Source organism: Catharus ustulatus, chromosome W (genome assembly GCF_009819885.2).
Source record: "Catharus ustulatus isolate bCatUst1 chromosome W, bCatUst1.pri.v2, whole genome shotgun sequence".
Lineage (NCBI taxonomy): Eukaryota > Metazoa > Chordata > Aves > Passeriformes > Turdidae > Catharus > Catharus ustulatus.
Window position 1 is genome coordinate 3,468,745 of NC_046261.2, and position 20,950 is coordinate 3,489,694.

General features: G+C 44.2%; 1 protein-coding gene across 9 annotated transcripts in view; it reads left to right on the forward strand.

The window, feature by feature from the left end:
* Positions 1 to 850: 850 nt before the first annotated feature.
* LOC117005077 (5'-AMP-activated protein kinase catalytic subunit alpha-1-like) overlaps positions 851 to 20,950 on the forward strand; it is a 70,909-nt gene continuing 50,809 nt past the window's right edge. For 4 of the 9 annotated variants that reach the window (XM_033076322.1, XM_033076323.1, XM_033076315.1 and 1 more), the window contains exons 1-2: positions 1,317 to 1,805; positions 10,719 to 10,876. In XM_033076322.1, the coding sequence (XP_032932213.1) occupies positions 10,741 to 10,876 (136 nt within the window). In that variant the 5' untranslated portion in view covers positions 1,317 to 1,805; positions 10,719 to 10,740. Of the gene's footprint in view, positions 1,197 to 1,316; positions 1,806 to 1,843; positions 1,881 to 10,718; positions 10,877 to 20,950 lie in introns of those variants that run through there. The other 5 variants (XM_033076316.1, XM_033076318.1, XM_033076320.1 and 2 more) reach the window with 5 other exon arrangements.

Below are 20,950 nucleotides of genomic sequence, written 5' to 3' on the forward strand. Positions count from 1 at the left end.
TGTGGGGGACATGGAGTTTGTCAGCTGCACTCCTCTATTTTGCTGAGTTTGGAAACATGTTAACACAATGGCTCTATGCTTTGCCCTTACACTGACAGCCTTGTTATGCTGGGGAAACTGTCTTTTGTGGACAGTGAGGGAATACGCTTCCCTCTGCCTGCCTGAGATTGAGGTGAAGGCTTTTATAATGCAGCCTTCCATGGTCATTGCTCGTCCTTATGTAAGCTACTTAATACTCTTAATGATATTAGCTAATACTGTTGGTACACTATGTTCATGGAATCTGGTGTCATCCTGGTATAAGAGAAAACAAACTTCAGGTGAGGATATATGGAAATCTGCCCTGAGGCATCCAGTTCCTGAGTGGGAGGGTGGGTGGAAGGATTTGGGCAGGCTCCTGCCAACCTGGGGCAGATATCACCTCCCATTACCTGGCCCTTTCACCTGAACAGGTGATCAACCCTGACAAACTGACCTGTCAACTGGTAGAAGGGTGCCTTGCCTACCCCACTGAAAACAAGCAGCTCCTCACCCTGTACTGGGGTATGGCCTGTGCCTATTGAGTCACAGTTCAGTACTCTCAGAGGACTGTAGTTGAGGCAGGAACCCAAACTGCGTTTGAGGATAATAACGCCTGAAATAGGGACCCAAAGAATAACTACAGTAATTGCTCCAGTAGTGAAAAAGAATAAATGGACAAGGCCAGCTACAGGTCCATATCATCGATTAGAAAGGGAGGAAGAAGAGATGGGTCAGTGGCGAAGGAGGGGTGGAGCTTTCAGCATTGTGTATTCAGTACCAGTCGCGTCACTGCTGGGGGGAGTAGTTCCGGTAGGGAAACATGCCACGGCCGGAAACAGAAATGTGGCAATTTTTGACTGGCTCGCTTCAGCTAAGGGGCGTGAGGATCCCGGCACCCTACCGTTCACTGTTTCTCCCTTCTCTTCCCGTCCTTCCAGAACGTTTTTGCAGGACAAGGGGCTGAGGAGAGGCGGCGGCGCCATTATCAGCTGAGTCTAGCCGAGCCGAAAAAGCAGTCCAGCGGGGTGTTAGGAAGAGGGAGCGAAGCGGCAGAATCGACCCACACGCACCCCCAGCACAGCGGACCGGTGGTAGCGACGGTGCAGGAACCTGGTGCCGAACTGAACTCAGCGGAAGGAAAGTCGACCCGGCTTAGACGACCAAAGTTCTGGGGGGTTTGTTTAGTTGTTGTCTTTTCGGTTTTTTTCTGTTGGTGTTTTTTTTTAATTTAAATTTTGTTGAGATTTTGATTTTTTTTGTGTGTGTGTGTTTGTTTGGTTTTTTTTTTTTTTTTGGGGGGTGTGATTTTTGTTTGTTTTTTTTATTTTGTTTTTGGTTTTGCTTTGTTTTTTTTCTGGCGGTGGTGGGGGGAGGGCGTTACACCCTAGAACCCTTAGCCGTAGTGCCTTTGTTCTCGGGGGGCCTAGGCCTACGTGGTAGTCTAGTGCGGGAACAGCAGTTATCTTGTTTTTTCCCCCAGAGTCAAGCTTCATATCGCCTTTGTTGGTTAAACTATTTTATTTTTGTACAATCGTTTATTATTATTGTGAGCCTCTTTAGTAAATTGTGACTCCGACTTCAGTCTTCCTTAGTATTTACTTCAGCATTATAGAAAAGGGGGTGGCTTGAGTGGCCTTAATTTCCCCCATGAGTTTTTAAAATCAGGACAAGGGGCAGGATGTGCTGCAGCCGCTGGAGCTGAGATTGCTATGCAGCCCGTGGTGAAGACCATGGTGAAGCAGCTGTGCCCCTGCAGCCCGTGGAGGAGACCTACGCTGGAGCAGGTGAATGCCTGAGAGGAGGCTGTGAACTCGTGGGAGTCCCATGCTGGAGCAGGGACCTGCAGACCCGTGAAGAGAGTAGGTCATGCTGGTTTCCTGGTAGGACTTGTGACCCCATGGGGGACCCATGCTGGAGCAAGCTGTTCCTGAAGGACTGCACCCCGTGGAGAGGGACCCACGTGGGAGCAATTTGGGCAGGATTGTTGCACGTGGAAAGGACTCACGCTGGAGAAGTTCGTGGGGAACTGTCTCCTGTGGGAGGGACCCCACATTAGAGCAGGGGAAGGACTTCTCCCTGAGCAGCAGCAGGAACCACGTGTGATGAACTAGTCATAACCCCCATTACTCATATCCAGGTGTTTTTAAAGTCTTATTTTACTTCTCATTATCCTACTCTGATTTTGTTAATAATAAATTTAATTAATTTCTCTAATTTGAGTCTCTTTTGCCCATGATGGTATTTGGTGGGTGATCTCTTTATCCTTATCTCAACCCATGAATCCTTTGTTATATGTTCTTTCCCCTGTCCAGTTGTGGACGAGAGTGATCGTGAGGCTTTGGTGGGTGTCTGGCATCCAGCCAGGGTCAACCCACTACAGTCTTTTTGGTGCCATCACTCGGATCATGAGGATTTTGAGATAAGGATAGTAATTGAGAGAGGTAATAGGCAAAACAAGTAGAGATGTTAGAGAGTAGAATGATCATGGGGAATTGTTGTAATTGTGGCAAAGGGACAAGGGGTGGATTTTGTGTAAGTTGTCCATTTAAATTCTGTTATGATGATGTTATTTTGGTTTTTGTGGGGGGAATTTTTGTCCATGGTCTTCACCATGGGCTGCAAGGAAATCTCAGCTCCAACACCTGGAGCACCTCCTGTCCCTCCTTCTCCACCTACCTTAGTGTCTGCAGGGCTGTTACTCATATATTCTCACTCCACTCTTCTCTGGCTGCAGTTACATCTGCACAAGAGCTTTTTTTCTTTTCCTTCTTAAATATGTTATCACAGAGGCGTTACCACCATTTCTTATTGGCCCAGTCTTGGCCAGCTGCCCATCCATCCTGGAGCCAGCCTGCATTGGCTCTGCTGGACATGGAGGAAGCTTCCAGCAGCTTCTCACAGAAAGCACCCCTGTAGCCCCCCTGCTACCAAAACCTAACCATGCAAACCCGCTACACATGGGATTTCTGAAAATGCATATTTTTACACATACAAATTCTTGATGGTATGCACTGAAGCAATTAATTAAAAATAATCCCTTAATTGACTTTTCATTTAATAGCACCTCCACCTTGAAAAGGGCCATCATCTCTGTGCTGAATTTAAAAAGAGGGTTGTACGTTACTCAACTTGCCTGCACGAGAAATGGAATATTGGCACTATGGACTGAGTTTCATTGTGTTCTAGCGTGTAGAGTCAGAATTTATCACAAATATGGTAACTTCAATAATGGTTTTAAGTGCTGTTCTGGGAGGGAATAGTTTAAGAGGGATTCCCAGTCTTAGACATTGTTCACGGTTTTGTGGCTCTGAAAGGCCTGCAAAAGTATTGCCTATTCAGTGGGTCATTGCTTAGGTAAAAAGAAACTGCCAAGTCTGAAGCGCACATACTGCCAGACATTAAGGAACTAGAGATTTGTTATTGTTGAGACAGAAGTTACTCAAATGGTCTGGGAAGGTCAGTGTGGAAAGTTGACACACAAATAGATCAGACTTAATTAGTGAAAGGACTAGAGCACAAGTCTTATGAGGAGCAGCTGAGGGAACTGGGGTTGTTTAGTCTGGAGAAAAGGAGGCTCAGGGGGACCTTATAGCTCTCTACGACTACCTGAAAGGAAGTTATAGCTAGATAGGGGGTTGGGTTCTTCTCCCAGGTAGTAACAGAATGAGAGAAAATGGCCTCAAGATCCATCAGGGTGGGTTTAGGTTGGATATTAGGAAAAAATTTCTTCACTGAAAGGGTGACCAGGCATTGAAACAAACTGCCCAGGGCAGTGGTGGAGTCACCATCACTGGAAGTGTTCGAAAAACATGTGAATGTGGCACTTGGGTGAAGCGTGGAAAAACACTCTATAACCCACAAAATAAGTCATAAGAGTAGGTATGTATTTATTCAGCACTGAGGTGCATGGGGGATAGCTCCTCCAAAAACATGCGACCAAAAACTATGGCGACCTGCACCTCTCTGCCTCTTTGCGACTGCACATTGTTCCTTTTAGGTTGCTCTGGTGGTCATCTGGGGGTCTTTGGGATGAAGTCTTCCTCTCAGTTTGAACTTTTCACCTTGTCTCCTTGTGCATGCTCTCTTTTTAGTCCTTTGGTCATTTTCCAGACTTTTATATCAGTTTTCCTGGTCTCAGGGGTCTGAGGACCCCCTTATCCTGTGGTGTCTTTGTCCTTGCATCCTGTTTGTGCATTCTAGCCCTTGACCCTACCTTGTAACCTTGGTTTCCTCCTGTTCTTGTAAGCACCGTAAATTATAGAAAACAATACAGTTTTGTCAGTCCCCCTTTTAGTCAAAGCATTGCTTGATTCTTAATTCTCAATTTCTCTATTTCATGGGGACGTGGTTTAGTGGTGGACTTGGTAGTGCTAGGTTAAGTGTGACTTGATCTTAAAGGTCTTTTCCAACCTAAATGATTCTAGGATTTTATGCTAGGTGTAAGCATTAAATGGTAGGTAGTACAATACAGAAGTCTGACTTGGGGGTACATTTGAATTATGGACTGATACATGATAAACTTGCACCCTATATGGTGTGTTACTGGGTCACTCAGCTAGCTTTCAAACAGCTTTAAAGGAAAGTGATTGTAAGGTGAAAGTTTTGGAAATTTAGAAGATGGCAATCCCTGCAAGACTTTAGAGGATTTCAGATGCTTTGGGGAGAAAATACTTAACACACACACACACACACACACACACATACCCCACTCTTCCTCCCCCCCCCCCCCCAAAAAAACCCAAAAAGCTAACAAACCACCCAAAACTTCTAATATTTTGAACTTCTGAGGCTGTTCTATTATTCCTTTGGTTTCATCATTAATTTCTAGTAGTATACTGCTTTGTCAGTACTGAAGGATTAGCAGTCAACAAATGTATCAGCTTATGCAGATCACTGAAGTTTTCAGCCAGGTTTGAAATTAGAGTGCCCTTGACTGCACTTTCTTATATTTTAAATGAAATATAGTTAATACTTTTGGATAATTGAGTGTATCTACTTAGGCTGTTTCTGAACAAAAAGAGAAATCTTGCCCTGCTGTTGTCTTAACATGTTACTAATATATTGTATTCACTCTACTTTTAATTGGAGCTTCTGAGAGTTTGAAAGTGAGTGGTGTCAAAGCTGTTAACTTAAAAATGCATTTTGTGCATATTGCACATGTATGTATTCACAGGGCTCAGGAGTGCATCTAAAATGTGTTTTGATTATATACTGGGAAACAAATGTAAGAGGAAGTAATCATAAATGTCTTTTTGTTACTCTCAGAGTAAGAATAATCCCTCAGAGCATCTTAAAACAGGTCAGCAAGGCACTAAAGGCTTTTTGAAGAATAGTACTGTTGGATGGCAGGTGTTCTGACTATGGGTGGGAATTAAAACCTTTGCTTTGCAGTCTTATACGATGTTCTTTGTGTAACATGGGATTTTTGTTTTGAGCAGCCTGTGTTGCATTAAGAGTAAGAAGTTTGGCAGAAAATAATTCCCTTTGCGTTCTAGCTGGTCAGAGAAATCAGAGGGGCTGGGTGCGGCTGGGTTTAATTTCTGATTAGAACCAATTTGGTTCTGTAGGTCTGATCTGTTCAATATGAACTTCCATGAGCACAGATTTATAAATAGTACAGTTTACCAATCTGATGCTATAGGTCTGGTTGCATTCAATAAGAATCTTGTGATCGATTCACAATTAGTGGGGTATATTGAAGCGACAGAAATACAGGTTTAGAATAATAATAATGTGTTTACCTGAGTAATAATAATAATAATAATAATCGGACACAAAATCTTATCAAGAAGGCTTCCCTGCTCGGGAGGAGGGAGAGAAGAGAAGAGCAGCTCATCGACTGTCTCCAATGTCATTTTGGGTCTTCCTCACTAAGTGAAATTTCTACCCTCCTTATATACAGCCCTATCTTATCTTCCTCCTCCTATGTAACATATAGCATGATCTAAGTTGAGAGTTGAGTAGTATTGTCATATATGTGGTACCATGTACTTCATTAAGTTTATTAGCATATGCAGGGATGTGCATTTTAATATTTTAATGACCCTTAATCAGGCAAAAGTTACTTTTTTGGCCATGGTGTCAAGTTCTAGTCATACGGACTTAGTTCTGTCCTGTGCTGTTCATTGGAGCCAAAACAGGAGCATCCTATCTCCACAGGACCTTCTTCAGCGAACTCATCCTTTCTTGATGTCAGCTATAGAGATCTCCATCCACAAAGATAACATAGAGGGAATGCAGTGTGGGCTGTGGATAGTAAGTCTTAGACCTTGCCTGGATTCTTGGTCATCATCCCACAGCCTGTTATGCTGACCCACAAACATAATACTGCAAAGGCAAGTGATTAGCTATTTGCTGCTGCTATCTGTTAACTCTTCAGCCTGAATTATATTATACTGTACCACACTGTTGAAAAATGATCATTTATATAATATGCAACATATCAAGGTAATAGTGATTGAAACTTGCAATGGCTTGCAGTCACTTTGAAAACTTACAAACTTCCTTTCAGGGGGAATTTTACCTATACCAGGAATGAATTTTACTAATAGAGTTTGACAGCTACTGTATTTTCATCTCCTTTAAAATTCTTGGTGAGGGGCAGGAGATCAGTTAATTTGGGTTACGTTAAACCTATTCAAAAGAGCTTAGGTAGTTCACTATTACATGTCAGTCATTGTTGGACTAAAAGCTTTACTAGATATAGATTCTGAAGTGCTTCAGTTCTTTGTAGTGTTTTGTTAAATGTTGAAAGCTTGACTACCTCTCTGATTTTTCAGTATATAAATGATCTTTTGTTGAGATCTTGTTCTAATAAGCTTAACTTGAGGGTTATCAGTTAGAATTGAACCTCTGCATAGTGTTCACTGGTACTTTAGATCAACCCCCTTTATGTCCAAGGTCCTACACCTGGGTCGTGGCAATCCCAGGCACATCTACAGGTTGGGGGAAAAGTGACTGAGAGCAACCCTGAAGAGAAGGACTTGGGGATTATGGATGATGAAAAACCATGAGCCAGCAGTGAGTGCTCACAGCCCAGAAACCAACAGAATCCTGAGCTGCATCCAAAGGAGCATGGCCAGCAGAATGAAGGAGGTGATTCTGCCCCTCTATTCTGCCCTTGTTAGACCCTACCTGGAGTACTGAGTACAGTTCTGATGCCCCAGCATACGAATGACATAGAACTGTTGGAGCAAGTCCAGAGATGGGCCAATGATGTTGATAAGAGGACTGAAGCACCTCCCTTACAAAGACAGGCTGAGAAAGTTGGGGCTGTTCAGTCTGGAGAAGAGAAGGTTCTGTGGAGACCTCACAGCACCTTCCAGTACCTGAAGGGGCTTACAGGGAACTGAAGAGGGACTTTTCATCAGGAATTGCAGTGACAGGACAAGGAGTAATGGGTACAAATTGAAAGAGGGGAAATTTAAGTTAGATATTAGGAAAAAATTTTTTACTGTGAGGATGGTGAGGCACTGGAACAGGTTGCCCAGAGAAGCTGTGGATGCCCCATCCCTGGAAGTGTTTAAGGCCAGGCTGAATGGAGCTTGGAGCAACCTGGTCTAGTGGAAGGTATCCCTGCCCATGGCAGGGGGATGGAAGTAGATGATCTTTAAGGTCCATTTCAACCCCTTAAAATTCTATGTTTCTAGGTACAGAACAATTACCATACACAGTCTGTAATATGTTTTATGAAATGTTTTTTCATACCATATTTCTTATTATATCTTTCATATTTTTTCTTCCATAGTAATGAACAGATGGGTTTTAATGTTTTGTCCCATTAGGTTAGGGTGATGCTTTAACATATAAAGACTCTTCAGGGATCAGAATTTGTTTTCCAACTTTCTATTAAATTCACAACTGTAACAAGTAATACTAAATGTTCTCTGAATCATATTTAAGACTATTACTAGAAAAAATGCTTTTTTTAACCATATGCAACACACTGCATTATTAGTGCCTGAAACCCTGTCTGTATGTGGATGTTCAGCTATATCATGTTTTGGCACTGATCCAATGCCAGGAACCCACAAGAGTTGCTTGCTCACCCTCCTCTGCTATAGCTGGGCAGAGGAGGAAAAAGGAAAAAAAAAAGTTAACAAAGGGTTCCTGAGTTTAGATAAGGATCAGGAAAAAAGACTTCAAGGGCAAAACAGGCTCAACTTGAGGTTGCAAAGTGAAATTTATTACTAACAGAATCAGAGGAGGATAATGTGAGGTAAAATAGGCCCTTAAAGCACCTTTTTTTCCCCCAACCCCTCCCTCCTTCCCACTGACAGCACAGGGAGACAGTGTGGAAGTTTTGGTCAGTTCATCACCCGAGGTTTTCTCTGGGAAAGGAGTCCTTCCCATGTGAGACCATGGGGTCCTGCCCACGGGAGACAGTTCTCCGTGAACTATGGCGTGGGTCGACTCTCACGAGCAGTATCACAGAGGCGTTACCAACCTCTCTCATTGTCCCAGTTTCAACCAGCAGCATGTCCATCTTCAGAACCATCAGCCATTGGTGGAAGCTTCCAGCAGCTTCTCACAGGAACCATCTTTGTGCCCCCCTGCTGTAAGAGTCGGACATAGAGATGGAGGCTTCAGACAACTTTCAAGATGCTGTTTATTGCATAGACGAGGTTACAATAGTTGTGGGTGGTGGGTGAGCCTATAGCTGATGGCTATAGGCAAGCCATGTGTCCTGAAGCTCTGTTCCATTCATGTTACAAAGCATTATATTTCTTTCTTTGCTGTGCATCTTATTACATAACAACCAATCAATACCTTTACTATTACCTATAGTCTATCATAACTACTAACATTACCATATTCATGTTAGTATTTTCCAATCACAAAAGGTTAGTATGGTACAGTTTAAGATAGAAGTTGTTTTTTAGTTTTCTTGCAGTGGAAAATTCTGAGATCTTTACTTGCGACATTGGTTTTTCTTGTTTGCCTGTGAAAATCTTTTTGCTTGGTAAAAACATCTTTTGTTTGAGCTGGATTTATCCTTTGCTCAGAGTCATAAAAACCCCTTCCAACTCACTTGCTCTTTGCCTTCTTAGTTACCCAGTAAGACTGGCTCAGCAATTCTTTTCCTCTGTATCAAAACTTGCTATCATTTCTGTACCTTCTTCAGATTCTACATTCAAAGATCTTTGTTATACATACATATCTGTGAGACCTTCCTGTCAAATCCTTATCCTTCCCAACACCCCGCTACCAAAATCCAGGCCGTGCAAACAAACTACCACCTCAACTTCTGTATGCTCTCCACAGGCAGGTCTTGCAGTGTGCAGCACATTGCATGGCACCCCGTTGCTGTGGCAATGCAGACAACCTATCAATCTCATTGTGCTATCACAGTTTCTCAATTAAAAGTATGCCTAGGTTCGACACATCTCACTTTAGTGTCAGGAAGGACAACCCGTATTTTGGGAAGCGCTTAGCCCTAGCTTCCCACTGCCTGCAGGCAACAGGCCTCGTGGGTGATTGTGGTGCTAGCCAGCAACAGGAGGGAGCTTACAGTAATTTCACGACCATAAGGCGCACTGGACTATAAGGCACACCCCCTGGGAGTTGGCAAAATTCGCAACTTTGTAGATCATATAAGGCGCACCGGACTATAAGGCGCACTCTTTTTTTGCCGCGAAGATCCGCGCCGCGCACAACAAAGTAACGAATTAGTAACGGAAACCCGCAATCGTGGAGTTTAGTGGCAGGGGCTCAATTTGGAAACATTTTTCACAGATCGGCGTAGGCTTTCAAAGGCAACCACAGGCACCCTCCCCGTGCAGTGGGCCCTGGCACTCCCGCCCGCCCCTGGTGCTGGTGGGCGAGGCTCGGCGCAGCCGCAGGGCCGCCTCCCCCTTGCGACTCCGTGCTGCTGCGGTGCTGTTCCCCCTTGTGGCTCCACGGAGCCACCATGCCGTTCCCTCACTCGACTCGGCGCTCCTGCCGTGCCATTCCCTCGTTCGGCTCGGCGCTCCTGCCGTGCTGTTCCCCCTCGCAGCTCCGTTGTGCCGCCATGCTGTTCCCCATCGCGGCTCCGCGGAGCCACCTGTCCATCACTCGGCTCGGCGGCACGGCCGCCATGGGCGCCGGCCGTGGCTGCCCGCTCCTGCCCCTCCTCGCGACTCGGCACTCCCGCAGCACCGCCCCCTGCTTGCGGCTCACACTTCCGGGGTGACAAATGTCGCAACTTTGTACATCAGATAAGACGCACCAGACTATAAGGCGCACTTCCGGGTTCGGGGAAAAATTTTAGTCAAAAGGGTGCGCCTTATAGTCGTAAAATTACTGTAAGCTTCCAGGCAGTACCACTTCTGACACCGGTGGGCCCAGGTCAGCTCTTCGCACCACGCCAGTGCTGAGGGGAATTGCCACTGCCGCTGTGAAGCATTCTGCACCTGCCTTCCCTCCCGGTCCCGAAATCTGTGCGAATCTCCAGTATTTCCCAGGGAAGGTGGCGTAAAAACACCCCGGCGCCCTCACTCCGCTTCACAGTCTTCGAGGGGCTGTTCCTCCCATCCCGCCCTGCCGGTGGGGCCCACCTACAGAAACCTTGCCCCTCAGGGTACCACTGAGCCGACCCAACCCTCCCTGACCCAACAGCAAGGGTTTGTCCTCGGGGAGGGCAGGAAAGTAATAAGTGCTGAGTTCACTTCGAGAGTGGGTTGATGAGTGTTATTTGTTTGGTCCTCCCCCGCTAGTACTGCGGCACGGGCGCGCTCTATGAGCAGGCTTGACCCTAGGCTCAAGATGGCGGCAGCAGCAGCGGATAAACAGAAGCACGAGCACGGACGGGTGAAGATTGGGCACTATATCCTGGGCGACACGCTTGGCGTCGGTACCTTCGGCAAAGTCAAAGGTGAGTGACAGGGAGTGGGACTCTCGCCTGCTCCAGGGAATGGCACAACCCAGTCGAGGTGCGGGGGGTAGTGTGCTGGGTGGGTATGTTGGGCTGAGCAATAGTCTCCGTTGCCGGCTGAGGGAAACGACCGCCTACGGTCGCCCCACGGTGGCCAGTCCTCTGGGGCTGAAGTCAGGTGACCGTTGAGGCCTGACCGGGGCTAGGCTACCGCCTTAGTTTGGGCTTGGTCCAACTCTGTTTCCTGCTCAGAGTGTTGGGGATGGGTCTGAGTTTCCTCGGGGACGGTGCTTAACCGTATCTGCCGAACCAAGTGGATCACCAGGATGTGGCTGCCCTAGCACCGAGGGCCGACGGGGGTGGTGGGAAAGGGGTTGGGGAGAGCGATGTAGGACTGAAGCGTATACAGGGCCACCACAAGAAGGCGTTTCACGGGCCGTTAACTGGAGCTTTGCCCCCAGATGCGGTGGCTACAGGGTGGTGGTCAGGGTCTACATTCTGAATGACATTGACTGGGTGTGGTGGTGTGGAAATATTGTCTGGTATACTGTGAACGTCTTTCAGGAAAGGGGAGTTGTGTTAACTAACTTCTCAGGGATAGTACTTTTAATGGGAAGTAATTGCAGGAAGAGCAAAATTTTCTGTACTTATGGAAATAATTGTTGGAAGCCACTTATGATGCATTTATATAAAACATCATTGGATATGTAATGAAAGTAGTCAGTCTTAATTCTTGAACTGTCTGTATATTTTGCTGCACAAATATTAGTACTTGTTGTTCTTATAAGGAAGACAAGCTGTTTCACTCTACAAGGGGAGAAATAAGCATGAAAAGATGGTCCTGAGATTATTTGATTAAGTAGCAGCACATCTGACACAGACCTGGAAAGACTGCTAAAAACAGTTGACTAGTGGTTATCAAAGGTTTTTTTTTCAACTCAGATGTAAACAACTTTTCCTGGTAGGGGTATAGATGCCATGCAGTAAGCTTGAAACCTTGTAGGAATAAAATAGAAATTAAACTTTCCCTCAATGCCATTCACTACAGGTGAAAAAATTGTATTATCTTAAGCTGTTCCTGTTGTGTTGTTTGTGAGAATTGTTGAAATATTGGGGTATGCAAATTGAAAACATTGTTTTGCAAATTAGACTAGATTCAGGTTGTATTCTTAAAATAAACTGGTGGGGTTTTTATGGTTAAGCTAATGGATTGCACATGCACCTAGTATAAACAGTAAAAAACCTGTTGTATTTAATGTTAGCTGTCTTTTTACATGATAGCTTTTTTCACTGTAGATGTTTCTATTGTATGTTCTTTGCACAATCTCTTTCAACTATTGGCATGTTCTGAAGAAATTACTGATGTTTCAACAGTGTTACCATGTTTCATTTCAAATGTGCCTCCTTTTAGTTTAAATTCTTCATCTCAGAAGTAGCATTAGATTAGGGGCATCTCTTTGTATGATTGAAAAAAGTGGGTGAGGAACATAGATTATCCTCTCTAGAAATTGAAAGTGATGTCATGGACAGTGCTCTGCATAATAGCAGAACCAAATTCTACCTGGAAATTGCTTGTTAACTTCTCGTATGCTATAGAAAAATAGAGATATATTTGACTCTAAGACTATCTAGGAAAGCAGTGGAAGAATATCTTGAGACTAAAGGCTGTTGACTTCTGTTTTTTCTCAAGACTGGCTTATAAAGTGACACTACCACTCCGAGCCATTGGGGAGCAGTGTGTGAGCCAGCACAGACAGGACACAGGAACAACCACAAAATCACAGCTGAAATGCAAGCAGTGTATTTATTTTCGTTACCTCACCAACTGGGAGATCCCCAAAGCAGCACCTGGGCAGAGGCACACAAGCAGGGGTGAAGGCACCACAGAGCTCAGTCCAGGCTGGAGGATCAATGAACCTGTTGTTTTCAAATGTTTATAAAGTGTCATTTACTACTCTGCTTTGGTCTTTCAACACACCAGGGCAGGAATCTTGAGTATGTTTGGTAGGGTGCCTCTAAATCTATCACAGGCCTATGTTATCTAAACACAGATGTTCTACTTGTCAAACACACAAGGCTAAATACTGATTAACATGATATATGTATTTTTCTACTCTCCAGCTGCAGGTCATTCAAGCATGTATGCAATCCTCATCACCAATCTTCTGTTATTTTCCCACCTTCCACTCTCTCACTCAAGGAACCATTTCCAGTGGGGCTGGCAAAGCTGGAGATGTCCATTTGGGCTTGTGGGGTGTAGACCAGGGTAATTTACAGGGGCACGTAATGAACATATATAGAAAAAGGAATAAACATATTCCTACAATGATAGAATCATAGAATGGCCTGGGTTGGAAGGGACCTTAAAGATCATCTAGTTCCAGCCCCCTTGCTGTGAACAGACACCTTTCACTAGACCAGGTTGCTCCAAGTCCCATCCAATTTGGCCTTGAACACTTCCAGGGATAGGGCATCCAGAGTTTTTCTGGGCACCCCATGCCACTGTCTCACCAGCCTCACAGTAAAGATTTTTTTTCCTAGTATTTCCTAATCTAAACCTACTCTCAGTTTGAAGCCGTTCCCCCTTGTCCTGTCACTTCATGCCCTTGTATAAAGTCCCTCTCTATTGCAGGTTCCCTTCAGGTATCGGAAGGCTGCAGTTTGGTCACCCCGAAACCTTCTCTTTTCTAGGCTGAACAATCCCAATTCTTTCGACCTTTCCTCATAGGAGAGGTGTTCCATCCATCTAATCAACTAGGTGGCCTCCTCTGGACTTGCTCCAACAGATCCATGTCCTTCCTATGCTGGGGACCCCAGAGCTGGATGCAACTCTGCAGGTGGAATCTCACCAGAGCAGAGTAGAGGGGCAGAATTCCCTCCCCTGACTTACTGCCCCTGTTGCTTTGGATGCAGCCCAGGAAATGATTTGCTTTCTTGGTTTGCAAGTGCACACCTTGCACTTGGTCTTATTAAACCTCATGAGGTTCCCATGGGGCACTTCTCGAACTTGTCCAGGTCCCTCTGGATGGCTCCATCCTTCAGGTATGTCACCTGCACCACTCAACTTGGTGTCATCTGAATATTTGCTGAGGATGCACTTGATCCTTTTGTCTGTGTCATTGATGAAGATATTAAATAACACTGGTTCCAATATGGACCCCAAAGGGACACCACTTGTCACTGATGTCCATCGGGATTCTGAGCCGTTGACCGCTACCCTCTGGATGTGATCATGCAACCATTTTTTATCCATATAAGTCCATTCATCAAATCCATCTCTCTCCAATTTATAGAGAAGGATGTTGTTGGGGACCATGTCAAAGGCTTTACAGAAGTCCAGATAAATGACATCTCCAATCTTTCCCTTGTCCACTGGTGTAGTCACACCATCAGAAAACACCACTAGATTGGTCACAATAATGCTTTCAATCAGGTGTCCCACTTATCCTGCCAGGGAATGAAACTACTCAGCTAGCCAGGCACCACCACTAGATTGTTTCATTTGATGCAATAAGTCCTGGAGACATTGAATGTTGTCTCTTACGCTGGCTGATTCATCAGTTATGTTGAAGTGACATATGCCTTCAAAATTGGAGCAGTGTTTATGGTGTCGAAGAAGGAGACAGTCCACTACCAACTGATTTTGTAATGTTCCTTGGCATAGAACTGTTGCCTACTTGGAAAGAATAACAATAAGGAACATGGATATCAAAAGTACTTACATAGTATAATTCTGTATTACAGCTACTGGTATGGCATGCCAATGAAACATGTTTTCAAGAGATCTGCAGCCATATGCCATATGGCATTCTGAGGGGTTATTCTATGAATCTTCTTTTCTAGCCTAATAGGTTGTAGTCCCACCATGCAATCCACTGGTGTAAACAATTCCCTTTGCCCTTTAGGTAATAATTTGGGAGACATACCATCTGGAAGAAATTAAGTCTTTGCCATGTTTGTATGATCATAGGATGTTTGATTATGAATACTCCAGCTGTTTCACAAGAAAGCCTGCTTTAGTAAGATGTGAACACCGCTGTTGTAAATTTTTAATATTGGTTAGCTTTTTTAAATTATTTCTTCAACATTCCATTTGTTCTTTCAGTCAATCTTTGCATTTGGTGAGGTGGTCCATACTGAACAATGAGTGCTTTAATTCTGTTTTGTTCATTAGCATATTTAGTGGGTTTAGCAAAAAAAATTTGTCCTGATGCTGAATCCACAGCAGAAAATACATATCACCACCCTCTTGACAGGTGCAGGGGTCCAATGTAATTGACCTGCCACATATTCAAGGCTCACCGACCCTATTTTATCTTTGCCCATGACCTATATAATGTCCTTAAATGTAGCTGAGTACAAACAGTACAATTGCATACACATAGTTATAAATGTGTAATGGCAATGGAACAGAAAGCATTAGCAAGGTCTATTACTGCCTTCCAGGGTTGTAAATTTTTCATGTCTTTTTTTTTTCTATGAGGGTAACCATGTCTGGCAGTGTAACTGCAAGGGAGGGATGACTATTCAATTCTCTATAATCTACAGTCATTTTTCAAGTGACATCTGTTTTTTTAACAGGCTACCAAATAGGATTGTTAAAATCAGTCATGGTTTCCTTAACAACTCCCACTTGTTGAAATGCCTGAATGGTTGGAGTAATTTTCTCTTTTCCCCAGGAATATGATATTGTTTTGCAGTTACAGCCTTGTCAGGCACAGGCAACACAACAGGATCCCACTTTGCCAATCTGCCCAAGACTTATAAATTACAGTTGCGAAGTCCTGAAGCAGAACTAACTGTTTGAAGTTTCAACTGTTTTTCCTGACAACATATCAATACCCAAAACAATTTTTTTTTAAACCGGGGCAGTTAACACAGTTGTGGTAAATGGAGTGGATTTTCCTATTAAGGTAACCTTAGATCAGAGGGCTGGGGTTAAATTCCCCTAAATCCACAGGTCTGTGATGTGGCTTCTTTATTAGCAATATCATTATGCAATACAGTAACCTCAGCTACAGTATTCACCAGAGCTAACACATGTAAAATCTCCCCAGACCACTACTTTATAGTTAAAGGACCATAGGGGCATTGGTTCCCCCTCAAAGTAAGAGACTACAGTGGTGGCAATTTTGGGGGACCTGCCAAACTTTAATTTCTGTCATTTGGGCACTTTCCAGATAGTGCTTTGCGTTGAGATGGCAGTTGGGGGTGGGGCTGGAGTGGTTGGCTTTTTTGCATAGATGCTAACTTTTGCTATTGGCAGAACATTTCTGATGTCATAATCCCATTTATTTCTTGGCTTGATGGGGGTACCTTTTTATGGACAGGTTTCTCTGACTTGAAGACAGATTTTTTGCTTTCTATGCAAATTAGTTCTCACATGCAGTCTGTTTTATCAGACCTTTTTGGAAATGGGTCGGAGGCTTTAGGGGTCTTTTGTGGTCTTGGTCCTCCCCTACCGTTCATGCCCACTACTCAGCCTCATTTCTGTGCTTGTGATGTGCTGTGTTGTACTTATCTCCAGGAGCTACAAGAATGTTTGTCCCAGAAAAGTGCTGTCCTACCTCTGCATGGCCCCTTTTCCAGCCACATCCTGTTCTTTCCCACAGATTACCAACAGTCCTTGGTTGGCTCCACCGACATCTGTCTATTGGTGTTTCAGACATGCACATTAACCCCTTATCTTCTGGGATTCTACACCCTGTCTGGATTGAATCCTGTAATCACTGCACAAGACATGACTGTTATCAGAATGGTCCCAGGCACAGCAGAGTAAGGTGATGAGCAGCACAGCACTTCAGCAGCAATTAAAGCAAAAAGTGGTCACATTAGAGCACTAGACTCTAATAGGCAAGTGAACCCCACGGTAAGCACAGGAACCTGCCCGTTATAAGCTAAACTGCAATAACAGCTACAAATTCAGTCTAGCACATCCCCAACAAACCTGTTGTTATCTCAAACCCCGCATGACCTACACTGTATTTCAAAAAAGGACTGTTGTGGTGGAGCTACTGTTATAATTTTAACATGTTCTTGAATGTCACTCCTTTTAATATTTCATCAAATAAAATTAGCTTGAAGGGATAATAATCTGCCTTATTGAGACTCTTAATTAAAAAAAAAAAACCCCAAACTTACCAGTTTTATTATTACTCTATTTCCATAATACCCCTCTGTCTACCTTATTTGGTTTAAGTTGGGTTTTCTTTTAGACTGCTTTGTAGTTATTGATCATGTGAAGAGTATACACATACATGTATGAACATTACTTTTTAAGAGTAGAGGGAGAAATCACTTTGTGGTGAAATCCAGCATCTTTCTGCATACTGAATTGTCTGCCAGAAGTGGTCTGGGAATTTATTTAGGAACTGAAAGCATTAGTGTTCATGGACTAATGCTCTGTTTCCAGAAATAAGTTGTGTTATCTTGTCCCTAAATAATGTGCTATGTTGTTTTCTTCTTGCTCTAGCTGTACTTCATAAAAAGGGCATATATTTATCTGTGATGCACTAGTTTTCTTCTTGAGCACACATTCATTTAATACACAATCTGTGATTGTTTTCCTGTAATCGTCAATATCTTCCTTTTCTGGTGATTTATATGGTTTCATCAATTGACAATAAAAGGATAAACTAACAATTATAATTTTTTTTTAGTTAGGATTTTTCTTGAGAACTCATGTAACATATGACTTCTTGAAAGTGGGTCTTTAGTTTTAACAGTGGTGTCAGCCCCAAAAGATGAGTTGGAAAACCAGTGCCTAATAATTCTTAAAGGGCTCCTGCTGTCAAGATAGCTGTCAGTTGAATTCACTCTGCTATTTACACTTTTACCCTCCCACATAACTAGGAAAACATCACATCAGTACCACTTTAACTTTTCATCTGACTGTACTAGCCTGAGTTAACTACTGACAGGCTTAGCTCATTTGACTGTCCCTCAGATGGGCAGTCATGGAGAAGAAAGCTGTTTCTAGCCAATATTCAGGCAAAGCTAAAACACCACAGAAGTAAAAAACTGTGGAATAAAAGGGTACTGGACCAAAATCAATTATGTGTTTAAAAAAGTGCTGATGATTCCTGCTGCAGGCAAAAGCAAACTTGTATATTTTTTTAAATAGTTAGACTTTCAGTGATTTGTACTGAGAAAATGAGGATAAAAATTAACTTTGTAAATATTCAGAATCTGTTCGAGGCTATATGTTCAAACCCCTAGTCTGTATTGCCTGCAAAATTGATGTAAATTGGTCTTCCTGATAAGGATGATAAGAGATCTGAGAATGGACAATGAAGATCAGTTTGCTATCTAATGTTGTTGTGCAGCAATATGCCTTTGCACAGCATCACAGCATTAACTCTTTTTTTTTTAATATTAATGAAAACATTTAGCTCATATTTCTAATGACTACCTTCCTCTAAGCCTTTGGTTGGCTATTTGGCATACGACAGAAATGCCTCAAACACAGCATATGCTCGTTCAGATTTTTTTCTACAGCCTTCAGGACTAGTACCTGCATTTCATAAGAATGTCGTATTTACTCTGAATGACCTCATGATCTGTTTTCTTTTCCAGTTGAAGGCTAGGTGAACTAAGTTTAGACACTTGCTCCTGCACTTCAACAGTTCAAACGAGTCATTGCTGCTTTGAGACTGTCTTGGAAATCTTCATGTTATGCATAGCCATGGTGAAACACAAAGGCAATTTGCATTATCAAAGAATAAAGAAATAGAAGGAAATGTTAGGTCTGTAAAGGGAGCTTTTTGCAGTGATTCTTTTGAAGGACTGATAGCTCACTGAGGTTTAGGGTGACTAATATAAATATATTTTGACTGCCTTCTTAGGTAAATTATGTCAAGAGGTATGTTGGGGGTTGGGGGGGTTTTACTCTTTCTCCTCTGTGGAGAATTTTCCCCATTGTCATGCTTAGGAAGTCGGCAGGGCGACTCCCTCAGCTTTTGATTCTCAAACCAAAGAGATGGGTGGAGGCTGTCTGCCTCCCTCAATTGCTGACGGGGTTTGGGGGGGTCGGGGTGGCTGGTCGTTTTTTTTTTCTTGCTTGGGACACTCGCCGGTCCGAACGCCAAGGAGAGAGGTTTCTGCAGTCGGATTTACCCTGCACCCTGCTCCGCTACCATGGCTGCGAGGGGCCTGCCCTGCTCTCCACTGGGGCCCTGTGGAGGAGAAGAGTGTCTGCGACTGGAAAAGGAACTGGGACTGAGTTGGGATCCTTGTCCCAGGACTCAGGTGTGGACCAGATATTCGTAAGGGAGCCAGGCCCCCTTCCCCTCTGGGAACAGCTTTTAATGAGTGTGAGAGAGGTTTGTCAACAAAGAAAGAATGCAGGAGCACCACAATAGAATGCACTGGAAGACCCTTGAGGAAGAAATTCAACAGCTGAAAGAAGTGGCAGTACTGGAGGTACTCTTTGGGAGGGATGGGCAGCATGATAATGACCGTGACAAGGTCAGGTGCACAGGGCAGATGTTGTGGAATCTGGCAAACCTCGGACCATCTCAATATACTACCTTCATTGCCATGATTAATGCTGATGAACACCGAGAAACAGTGAACTCTGTTACTAACAAGCTTAGGGATTTTCACAGTATGAAGAATGGTGCAATGCAGGCCCACCTTTCTGCCGTGGTCAAGGATTGCATACAGGCGGGGATAAGGGAGGAGATGAAGGAGATAAGGGAAGAGGTGAGGAAGATCAGTGCAGCACCAATGCGAGTCTCATACCCCAAGGTTACAGCCCAACGCTCCCCAGCTAGTGAAAGAGGGTACACCCCACAAACTGATCTATGTTTTTTCTGCATGACCATGGGAAAGACATGGGAAAATGGGATGGGAAACCCACTTCTGTCCTGGCAGCACAGGTGCGTCAACTCAGGGAGGGAAATGCTAACCGAGGGAGCTCCACTAAAGTAAAGGTAACCTCAACCTCCCATAATCAAGGTGCAGGGTATTACAGAAGGGAGAATAATCTGTCAGACCCACTTGAAGGAACCTCTGCGATGTATGCCCAGGAAAGGAATAATACCAGGGCTAGAGAGGCCCTGCCTCTAGCCAGGGAGAGGCATGGGATAACAGAATCTATTGGATGGTGTGGATCCGATGGCCTGGCACATCAAAGCCACAGAAATATAAGGTATTAGTTGATACTGGTTCACAATGCACCCTAATACCATCAGAACATGTGGGGGAAGAACCTGTTTCCATTGTTGGGGTGACAGGGGAATCACAGGAATTGACTTTGCTGGAAGCTGAGGTGAGCCTAACAGGGGAGGGGTGGCAGAAACATCCAATTGTAACTGGCCCACAGGCACTGTGCATATTAGGCATAGACTTTCTCAGGAATGGGTATTACAAAGACTCAGAGGGATTCAGGTGGGCTTTTGTAATAGCTACTGTAGTGGTAGAGGACATTAAGCAGTTGAACACCTTGCCTGGACTGTCAGAAAACCCATCTGCAGTGGGAATCCTGAAGGTGGAAGAGCAACAAATGCCAATTGCCACCTCAACAGTTCACCGCTGGCAGTACTGAACGAATCGAGATGCCGTGATCCCCATACACAAGATGATCCGTGAGTTGGAGAGCCAAGGGGTGGTCAACAAAACCCACTCACCCTTCAACAGCCCTATCTGGCCTGTGTGCAAGTCTGATGGGGAGTGGAGGTTGACTGTGGACTATTGTGCATTGAATGAAGTGACTCCACTGCTGAGTGCTGCCACACCGGACATGCTGGAACTTCAGTACGAGCTGGAGTCCAAGGCAGCAAGGTGATATGCCACCATTGACATTGCAAACGCATTTTTCTCCATTCCTCTAGCAGCAGAGTGTAGGCCTCAGTTTGCTTTCACCTGGAGGGGCGTGCAGTACACCTGGTACCGTCTGCCCCAGGGGTGGAAACATAGCCCCACCGTCTGCCATGGACTGATCCAGGCTGCACTGGAAAAGGGTGAAGCTCCAGAACACCTACAATACATTGATGGCATCATTGTGTGGGGGAATATGGCAATGGAGGTATTTGAGAAAGGAGAGAAGATCATCCAGATTTTGCTGGGAGTCGG